Genomic DNA, 10602 nt, shown 5'->3' with positions numbered 1-10602 from the left:
GGTACTTGCGCCCACGTGCGCAGTCCACCGGTACTGCAGGTGTACAGTACTTGTTCCGTACACGGTGCGCTCCGTACATGTACAGTACATCCATGTACAGTACATCCACCACGAGATGGGCCAGGCACCCCGTGACGGCGAGGACGCGAGGACGCCTTTCGGGCCTTTTACGACGCCCCTCCGTCGGCCGTTTCTCCGTTGCCCGATGCACGTTTGCCGTCGGCCGTTTGCCGTCCCCGTTCCCCGTTCCCCGTCCCGCTCCCGCTGCTCTCCTGGACGCCGGCAGTGGCATTCCCTCGGCGCGCCAGGCAGAGTGGTGCCTGGGTGTGCTGTTGTGCTGTACGTGGGTGGTGTGGCGAGGACAGGTATGGGTGAATGGCTGAGGGCATGCACGCTGGCTGCACAGTGCAACTAGGCACTACGGAGCAGCAGTCGGCACGTTGCGGGCAGCGGCACTTGGTACTTGGTCCAGTGCCTCGTGTACATGCAAGCAGGTGTGCTGTGGGTGTGCTGCAGGTGTACTGCAGGTGGGTGGGGTTGTACCTGCAGGTGGCAAGTGCTCCGTGCATGTATTCCTACTAGGTACCTGCCTTGGTGGTGCACTTGGGCGCCTACTATTAGGTACTAGAGAGCTTGGTGGCATAAGCAGCACTGTAAGCAGCACTGCTGCAGGAGGTCATGCTGGCATGGCACTGCATATCGCTGGTCGCCCATTCACTGCATAGGTAGCTAGTGTTAGGGGTTACACCCAGCTACAGCGCCGCCCCGTAACAGCTAGCACCTTTGTCAAACTCCCCACACGCAGCGCCCGCACACGTACTGGAGCGCACATCGGTGGTGGCAGACTTTGCCTCTGTCCCGAGCCGGCGACCGTACGATGGCGGGGGGTTGCTATTTATACGTTTACGCGGCACCGGAGCCTTGCCGCCGCACCGCCTGCTCGGGACACGCCGTCGACGCATCTCAGGGCGCCTACCGCCACGGCTCGGCAGCTACAGCGCCCACAGCACAGCGGGTTCGTGGGCCGGACAAGGACGAGCATCCCAGCGCGTTTCTGCCCAACCAGGTCGCCTGCTGCCTGCGCCGAGCCACGGCCGCTCATTCGTCCGGCCAAGACGTGAAGCATATTGACACCGTGCCAAAGTTGGCGAGCACGGACATGCCGGCCGTATCAACGCGGTACCTGGTACCCGGCACGCTCGTAGCGGCGTCGACGGAAAGTCGAGGCGAGACGGCATGGACGCCGCATAAGTGCGCGTGCCGGTACCGCCGCGTCTTGTACATCTACCTAGGCCGTACCGCAGGGCAGCAACGTGACCGTGCGGCGGCCGTCTCGGCACTGGGCAGGGCCTGCAGGCGCTCATGTGCGCCGTGCTGCGGTGCGAGCGCGCTAGCCAAAGGAACATGCGAGTACAAAGTACTTGCATGCACAAGCCCCTCGAGAGTGGCGTCGCATCATGTTGCACCTGCCGCCACTGCAAGCGCCATGGCGAGGGTGCCGACAGCCGAAGGTGGACGGCAGGAACGTAGCATCGATGCCACCTCCCTCGACAGATGATGAGCCGGGTATCAAGACGACGGCGAAAATCGCTGCAGGGACTGATTCGCGTGCGCGCCCGCACCGGTGACCCTTAACCCACCACCAACCTCTCCCTCCCTCGCCCGCCGGTCAAGGCCGCCACGACGGCGCCGCATGGCACCCAAGACGCTGGAAGTTGCGACCGCTGGCCGTGGAAGTCGCGACCGCTTGGGCGTGGAAGTCGCCGCCGCTCCGTGAGAAATCCGGGATAGGAGCGACCCGGTGGGTCTTGCCGGCGGACTGCGGCGCCGAGCCAATTACGCCACGACCCAGGCCGTCCGCCGTTGGGAGCTCGTACAGTGCGCCGTGGGTGGTGCGCCGCGCTGGTGCACGTACTTGGAGTGCGCGTGGCGAGTGCAGACTGTACAGTGCAGACCGTCAGTACAGACAGTACAGCACAAACATGCACGAGTCTTGCTGCGTACTCGTGCCTGTAGGAATGTGCATGGTGCGGAGGGCGTCGATGCAGAAAATAAGCCGTTGCCTGGAACGTCGTGCTTACGCCCACGAGCGACGGCATAAGAATCTTCACCCCATGCATCGGCGTCGTGCCTGTCCACACGGCCGCGTCTGGTGGTACCGAGCACACCGCCGAGCATCAGCGGTACCTTTGCACGGCTGGCGCTGCCCGTATGACCTGCATGCGCAATACATGCACTGTGGGTGTGCGAGCCGTTGGACGCTGCAGAGCCCTACGGAGCCCAGGTACAGGATACATGGACGTATGGATCACAGAGTACCTGTCCATGGACCATGGTACCGAGCACACGGGCTACGGAGTGCATGGGCAATGTTGAGCACATGGGCTGCGAACGAAGAGAACATGACTGCATTAATTGCAGAGTACATGGACCATGGTAGCATATGAAACGAAGAGTCCATGGATTGCATTCATCACGGCGTACATGGACAATTGTACGGAACTCATGAACTGTGCCGAGTATATGAATGTATAGAGTACATGACAGTTCCTGTATAGAGTACATGGACGGTAGAGAGTACATGGACTGCATGCCTAGTGCTTAGGGCATGTGAGACCGTATGAATTGCATGGTACATGGACTGTGCACGGCAGTGCGCCTCGCATGGGGGCAGCCCAGGCTTACGTCGCCTGCAGAGTAATTACATGCATTACTCCCTTCTCCCTACTGCAATCGCTGCTTTTACCGAGCAAATGCACTGCGCTGCGCAGCACATGGACGGTGCAGAGGGCGTTGACTGCGTGACGGTGCCGACAAGCTGCACGGAAAACAGGCACTGTGCGGCAGAGGGCCCTAAATATACAGAGAATAATGTGCGCTGTGCCACGGTGGGCACGTGGACTGACTGTTGTGCTGCCAGGTACCTAGTAGGTGCCTGGTACCACCCAAGGGTGTGCTGTTCGGGAGCGTGCACCGTGCCCCAGAGGGTTCGTTCACTGCTGAGCCCATCAACGGTGCGCAAAACAGGCACTGTGCCACGCGGGTACTGGCTACGTGTGCGGTACAAACCATCGACACCCACCCCCGCGAACGATGCGGCAAACGTCTTCGGGAAAGCCTATGCGCCAACGCCCCTAGACCGCTGCCTCATCGTGACAGTTCGACGTCGGCGTGAGCATGCGAATGCTTACTGCTGCTTACTGCGACGCACCCCGGGCCCGACGAGACGCTAATGAGAGGGACGAGTCCGACTTCGTATTCCACGTCGTCGAGTAACGTTGTCTCCACGTCGCAGCCGCCTAGGTGCGAGGTAATAGCCCGAATCCCCGATCCTCCTTGCCCCCCCCGTTCCCCCCGTTCCCCGTCCTCCCCTGGTCATTGGCCGACGGAGAATTCTCACCACCGGAAGGGCATTATTTATCCTCCGCACCCCACCCGCTCTTTCCCCTCGGCCATTTTCTACGCCCACGCGCCTCCGCCGTCTGGCTCAACGTTCATCCGATTCCTCGTGGCCAAACCCCCCTCACGTCACCCGTCGACAGGCATCGACAATCGACGTCAACCCTCGGTCGTCCATCCTCGGTCGTCCATCCTCGGCCCTCGATCCGCCGCCGCCCGCCTTGGGCCTCTTGCTCTCGTCCCGTCGTTTTGGTCGGCAGGGACTTTGCCCTCCCTCGCCATCTGCGTCGTCGGCGTCAGCGTCAGCATCGGCGTCGGCATCGGCGTCAGCCTCGCCATCGGGCACCACGGCGGCCACGCATCAACATCATTGCCCATCTCCGCACAACGGCCTCGACAACGGCCTCGACAACGGCCTTGACACCGGCCTCGACACCGGTCTCGACACCAGCCTCGACACCGCCTCGACACCGCCTCGACACCGGCCTCGACACCGGCCTCCGCTCCGACATAAGCTCCAACCTCAGCTCCTGCTTCCCCGCCCGCTTCGCCGCCCGCTTCATCACCGCCACCTCGTCGCCTGCTTCGGCACCAGCCTCGGCCCGGCTCGAGCATCGGCTCGCCTTTGCTTCCGTCCCCCCATCGGCGACCCGCGAGCCGCCGACGCCGCCATCTTTGGCCGTCCCGCACCATGTCGGAAAAGGAGACGCTGGCGGCCTCGCAGTCGCCGCCGACGGCCGCCGCCGACACGCCCGTCGACACCTCCGACTCGCCCGACCTGCCGCGCCACCACGATGACGGCACCGACGTCGACTTCACCCTGCCGCCCGGCTGGCGGTACCGGCAGCGTCGCCTCTTTGGCTACACCCTGCCCTGGTACGCCTCGCCCAAGGCCCAGCTCGGCATGGTCGCCTTTGTCTGCTTCCTCTGCCCCGGCATGTTCAACGCCCTCGGCGGCTTGGGCGGCGGCGGAAAGGCCGACGCGACGCTCGCCAACAACATGGTACGACAAGCTCCCTTGCCTGCTTTCTTGCCTGCTTGCCTGCTTGCCTGCTTGCCTGCTTGCCTGCTTGCCTGCTTGCCTGCTTGCCTGCTTGCCTGCTTGCCTGCTTGCCTGCTTGCCTGCTTGCCTGCTTGCCTGCTTGCCTGCTTGCCTGCTTGCCTGCTTGCCTGCTTGCCTGCTTGCCTGCTTGCCTGCTTGCTTGCCTGCTTGCTTGCCTGCTTGCCTGCTTGCCTGCCGTTACCTCTGCTGACGCGAGCTTGACCTGCTAGAACACGGCCCTCTACAGCACCTTTGCCGTCTTCGGCTTCTTCGGCGGCACCTTTGTCAACAAGCTCGGCGTCAAGTGGACCCTCTCCTTTGGCGGTGTCGGCTACTGCATCTACGCCATCAGCCTCCTCGTCTCCGTCCACCACTACGTCCCGGCCTTCAACATCTTTGCCGGCGTCCTCCTCGGTCTCTGCGCCGGCCTGCTCTGGACCGCCCAGGGCACCATCATGATCTCCTACCCCAACGAGCGCCAAAAGGGACGCTACTTTGCCTGGTTCTGGGCCATCTTCAACATGGGCGCCGTCATCGGCAGTCTGGTACCGTCACCCCCATCCCCCTCCTCCCTCCTCCCCCCTCCCCGCCGAGTTGCCGCTGACCGACGGCCTGCTCCTCCAGATACCGCTCGGAACAAACATCCACACGACGGCCAACGTCACCGTCGCCGACGGCACCTATATCGGCTTCATCGTCCTCATGGCCTTTGGCGCCTTTCTCGCCCTCTTCCTCTGCGACGCCTCCGACGTCGTCCGCCCCGACGGCTCGCGCGTCGTCCTCATGAAGAACCCGAGCTGGCAGAGCGAGCTCAAGGGCCTCTACGAGACCATCCGCTTCGAGCCCTTTGTCATCTTCCTCTTCCCCATGTTCTTCTCCTCCAACTGGTTCTACGTCTACCAGCAAAACAACGTCAACGGCGCCCACTTCGGCACCCGCACAAAGGCCCTCAACAGCCTGCTCTACTGGATCGCCCAGATCGTCGCCGCCATGATCTGGGGCTACGTCCTCGACATCGAGCACGTCCGCCGCTCCGTCCGCGCCCGCGCCTCCCTCGTCGTCCTCCTCGTCCTCACCATGGCCATCTGGGGCGGCGGCTACGCCTTCCAGCTGACCTACACGCGCGAGTCCGTCAACCCCGACGCCGGCTTCCAGCCCACCGACTGGGAGGACAGCGGCTACGTCGGCCCCATGTTCCTCTACATCCTCTACGGCCTCTACGACGCCGCCTGGCAGGCCACCGTCTACTGGTGCGTCTCACCCCCCCGGCCGTCCCCTCGCCCGCCGCTGACCCCGTCCAGGTACATGGGCGCCCTGTCCAACTCGGGCCGCCGCTCCGCCAACTACGTCGGCTTCTACAAGGGCATCCAGTCCGCCGGCGCCGCCATCATGGCCAACCTCGACGCCCGCAAGATCCCCTTCATGACGGAGCTCATCAGCAACTGGGTCCTGCTGAGCGTCTCCATCGTCATCGCCTCGCCCGTCATCTTCCTCAAGATCAAGGACCACGTCGCCATCGAGGAGGATCTCATGGGCACCGACGAGACGGTGCAGGATGTCCTGCCCTCGGGGCATCCGGAAAAGCGTCTGGACGCGTGAGGCGGCCACGTGGGAGCAGAGGGGACGAGGAATTGCGTGGAGCTTTTGGCTCCCTTTTTTTTCTTTTTTTTTTTGGCATGGCGATGTCTCTTGAAGCCTTTTCTTTCTCCTTGTTTCTCCTGCATTAGATTCACATGCAAATCGTTATTCCTTGCACTATTTTTTTGCACCCTCGCTCTCCGTTCCGTGTCAAGGATGAATCCAGGCGTCGACGAAACCGCCCATCTCTTCCACGAGCATCACCGTTCGCCCCGTCGGCTCCTTGCCGCCTGGCACACCTTGTCGGGCGGCAGGTGAATCAACGTGCCGTCCGGGCAAGCAGCGCTCGGAGTGGCCTCGACACGTTTGGTTCATGCACTGGCGTGAAGTGGGAAAGCGAGACGAATCATCGTAGCGCCCGTATCGAGCGTCCTGTTCCGTTCCTGTTCCCTTCAGCCTTTCCCAATCCTGCTCCCAACGCCGGCCATTGACAAAACCCAAATCTCCGCTATATGAACCGATCGAATACCATCCGGAAGCCAGACGGGGATTTGCCGTCAATTTCAGTTCTCGGGCTTGCGTTGGCAGACGAATTAGCACATAGGATCCAGGGGGGAAGACTTGATGGCCGGTAACTCACAAACTGTTGTCATTCCTGAAATTAGAGCATTGCACCCGATTAGAATCGCATCATCACGCGTGGAAACGTACATGCTATTGTCGGAAGACGCGTTAGTATCCATCACAATCGCCTTTCTCATCCGGAACGGGAGGTGCTTACATCCTAGAAAGACGATTAACGTCTTGTCCAGTCTTCGTGTTCATATTCGCGGTCAAGGTAATACTCACAATCTGTCATGGTAGAAAATTAGCTCGGCACTGATGCGGACGGAGATGGACATTTTTGACATGACACTTACAGGCTAGTGTACGGTCAACATGAGAAAGAAGACGGTTAATTTGTCTTGTTGGCCGAGGTTGACTTACCGGCTAGACGTCAAGCCGAGTGAGTACAACGTCCGGGTGGTCATCTCTCGCTGCGCATGGAGATCTTACCTCAAACTATAGCAAAGATTCATGTTACTACAGGACGAACATGCAACCCCTCCGTTCTCGCGTGGCAAGGAAACTTACAATCTAGAATGGCGCGAATTAGCCGTCAGATGCCGTTTGCGTGTGCTGCTTCGAAACTCACCATCTGGAGAACCGTATCGTTAGTGAACTGCAGTGTTACCAAGCTTCGGTGCGGAAGAAATAGACTCACTCGCTGAGGGAAAAGTCATGTTAGCACAGCAAATCTCTCCGGAAGGAGGGGGCATCGTCGGATACTACTCACCTTGTCCAGCTCCGTTGTGGAAACAGGCGCGGCGAGGCCAAGGCCGGCCAAGACTAGAAGTGTAAAGGCGATAATCTGCATTTCGGCGAGACAGGAGCGTAGCAGTCGGCCAGGAAGAAGAAGAAAAGTACGTTGACGGTAGAATGGAATGGCTGTAGGCGTGCAAGGTGTAAGTAGTATCGTGACTTTTCCCGTGCTTAGGAAGCAGAGGGATATCAGCATCTTTATATTCCGAATCCAACAAGCAAACAGCCAAGCACCGAGTAAGTACTTGGCTGTACTCGCCATTACACAGACCAACTCTCCTATTGATAGTCTTCAACGCCCGAGAATACGTGGACAAGTAATAATAAGCGCTAGATGATACGGAAATGCCGATCCTCCAGAATCCTCCTACTGCTTTGGCACACTGCCCAGCCCGCCCGACAATATTGCATGAGCCGCGAGATATCCACTATTCCACCACGGTACTCCGTATTGTACGTCGATTTCACAGGCTCGCCGGCATCAGTTTGGCCATCCGGACCCACGTTACATGAACCCTTCGCACCCCTCCGCCCCTCTCCCGATAGTCTCCATGCTCGCGGAGTACTCGTATTATATCCGGACACGTATATGTACATGTAAAGGTACTCAGTAGCATGGGCCTTGTCAAGATTCTGCTTGTTCGTACAAATCATCCATAGTGTACGGAGTAATACAAGGGCAGCACTTACTTGGTTGTACGGTCGGGGACGCACGTACGATAGGAGTGCCGTGTATGGAGTATAGCGGCACGGCAAGTACAATGTGTGCAGAGACAAACTCGTATAGACTAAACACGAGCTCATGCCGTCGGGCATTGATCAAGTCGAAGAATCGAAACCAGCAAGAATACTCGCCACGGGCAAGTGGAAAGAATGGCAAGTAGGTGTGCTCATGGCCGAAAATTTCAGGTACGCACTATTCCAAGTTTTAACTAGCATTGTAGCCTTATGAAAGGATGGCAGGGGTGCGTTGTCTATATTACGTGCTTGCCGTCCCAGTATCTCGGGTCTTGATCGGCGAGCGGAGCCCAAGGCTGGCAAAGACGACGAGAACCACCGACAAAGGGGACATGAACCGCACAATGGCCAAGGTGATGGATGACCCATGTTTAGGCACAAGACAACAAAGAGTGGTTGGAACTAGATCGATCCAGCAGGGGCAATGCGACTAAACAGAGATGTGCCAAGAAGGGGGATAGGATTGCAACCCGGAAACGTGCAATCCTGCGGCCATCACGCGCCGGATTCCCGATGGTTCGTGGCCTTGATATTTTCTCAGAATTGCCAATCGAATACGAAAAGGATGTACCACAGTCCGCAAGACAGATCGATTTGGATGAGACCTTGAGATGTGACACGAGAGAAGGCTAAATCAAGTTCTTACACTTCCATGGACAATGGGAGTTGGGTACATGTTTTTCTGTGTGCCGAAATACGTTGCATAGAGTAAACTGCATAGAGTAAACTACAAGGCAGGCAATCGGACCCAGGCGGGTTGCCAATGAACACGAGCCCCCCTTTCATACCGTCATCGTGGCAGAGGTCAAGATGTGCGAGCAGAGTCTACTCCGTACCGAGTACAGTGCATGTGAATGTACACCCATATCCGAGTTGAATAGCCATCATGTACACCTGAGTGCAAGGTACTCACCTCAAGGTCTACACCCACTGCGTACCCCATGCGCTGATTCATATATTTGCAACCACAGTACAGTACCTGCAGATGCTGGCAATAGGTGACCACGAGGATGGGAGTGTGATGCTACGTCTGCCGTTATTCACATGCAAATGTACGGTGCATACGATACAAACTACTGTAGCCGCAAATAGATGGACGCACGACACGCCGGAATAGGGTCGGTCCTCCAGCAATGCCACGAGGAATCATCCCGCTAGGATCCGAGCAGTCCCAACGTTCGGCTCGTATCGTGAACGCGGGGTTGCGTAACGCATAAATCCCTCGAAAAATTGACACAGGGGTGGAGCATCCATTACCAACGGGCGGAAAGGAAGGGGTATTAATACGGAGTGATGGGACGCACAAACCACAAGCGGCACGATAGCGCTCATGCCGTCCCCGCCGAGGAGTTCATGAAACGGGGGAATACGGCACTTGTATCCAGAATTTTCGCACATTTCCGACGGCGCACCCTGTGCCGTTATTATCTTCCCTAGACTCGATTTTGGAGACTCGTGTTTCTAGCTCTCAGTCGGTGGCCGCGCTGTAGTTGTATTACATGTAGGTGGTCATGACTGTCAACATCCGACCACACAATTCACGCGTGCCCACGTCACCAGGATAGGGGGTTCGGGGTTCATTCCCTACAGTCGGCAAAACGTGGAGCGCCGGGCACTCTGCTACGTATTCGTATTGGCATGTAATACTTTAAAAATACAAGCGGCATACACCTACTGGGAGCGGATCGGCTGGAATATACAAGTATTTGTGTAGATGCTTACTTACAACGACTTGCACTGCGTACGGTAATTATATGCAGTTGCGGTTTGCTACCAAGTATACTTGAGTACGGAGTACGGAGTGCTTGCAATACCCTTTGAATGTGCGAGTGCAGATACGTTGACGTGAGTTGTGCATTCACATGTCCTGCTCCGAGTGGTTGAATTTGTGCTTCTCTATAGCCTGCCTTGCATCTATTGTATTACTTTTTACGTAAGTTTGTGTATCCATACAATCCTGTCCTGTATACTTACTTCCAAGTGGTGTGCATACAAGTGCTCCATACTTGTCTTTGCAGAGGATTTGTGGTTCGGCGTACCCCGATTGGAGTAATTGTGACTCATTAGTACTTGTATTATTATTAACGGTACTCCGCACTGCTTGTCCATCTACTTATGGAGCAGGGGTACGGTCACAAACACGTAATTACAAATCGGTGTGTGGTGGGCACAACGGAGCCGAGCCGGCATCCCCGGGGACACCGTACCCGTACGTGGGAGCCTATCAATATTTACGAGATCGGAGCACGAGTACCATTATAGCCCAAGTACTTGTACGTGCATCTGCACAATAATGTGAGGGTCCTCCGATCCCCCTGCAACGAGATAACCGGACTAAAGTATAGTAAGTACTTGCAACTAGGTGCACTTGTAACTACAACAAAGTACGTCGTACTTACATGTACTTACTGCAAGTATATGTTGTACTCTCTGCAATTATATTTCGTCATATAATACAGTGATATACCCAAGTCATGCCTGTG

The 10602-nt window shown here is 57.6% G+C and overlaps 1 protein-coding gene across 1 annotated transcript; it reads left to right on the top strand.

Annotated features, from left to right (window-relative positions):
• Positions 1-4090: 4090 nt before the first annotated feature.
• DCS_03379 (uncharacterized protein) lies at positions 4091-6040 on the top strand (the record flags this gene model as incomplete). The annotated part of the gene is made up of 4 exons (XM_040800698.1): positions 4091-4402; positions 4672-4986; positions 5066-5691; positions 5743-6040. The coding sequence occupies 4 exons, from the start codon at positions 4091-4093 to the stop codon at positions 6038-6040; spliced, it is 1551 nt and encodes a 516-aa protein (XP_040655731.1).
• Positions 6041-10602: the final 4562 nt, after the last annotated feature.

This window comes from Drechmeria coniospora, chromosome 02 (genome assembly GCF_001625195.1).
Source record: "Drechmeria coniospora strain ARSEF 6962 chromosome 02, whole genome shotgun sequence".
NCBI classification, from domain to species: Eukaryota; Fungi; Ascomycota; class Sordariomycetes; order Hypocreales; family Ophiocordycipitaceae; genus Drechmeria; species Drechmeria coniospora.
This window is presented reverse-complemented; position numbering and strand designations above follow the sequence as displayed.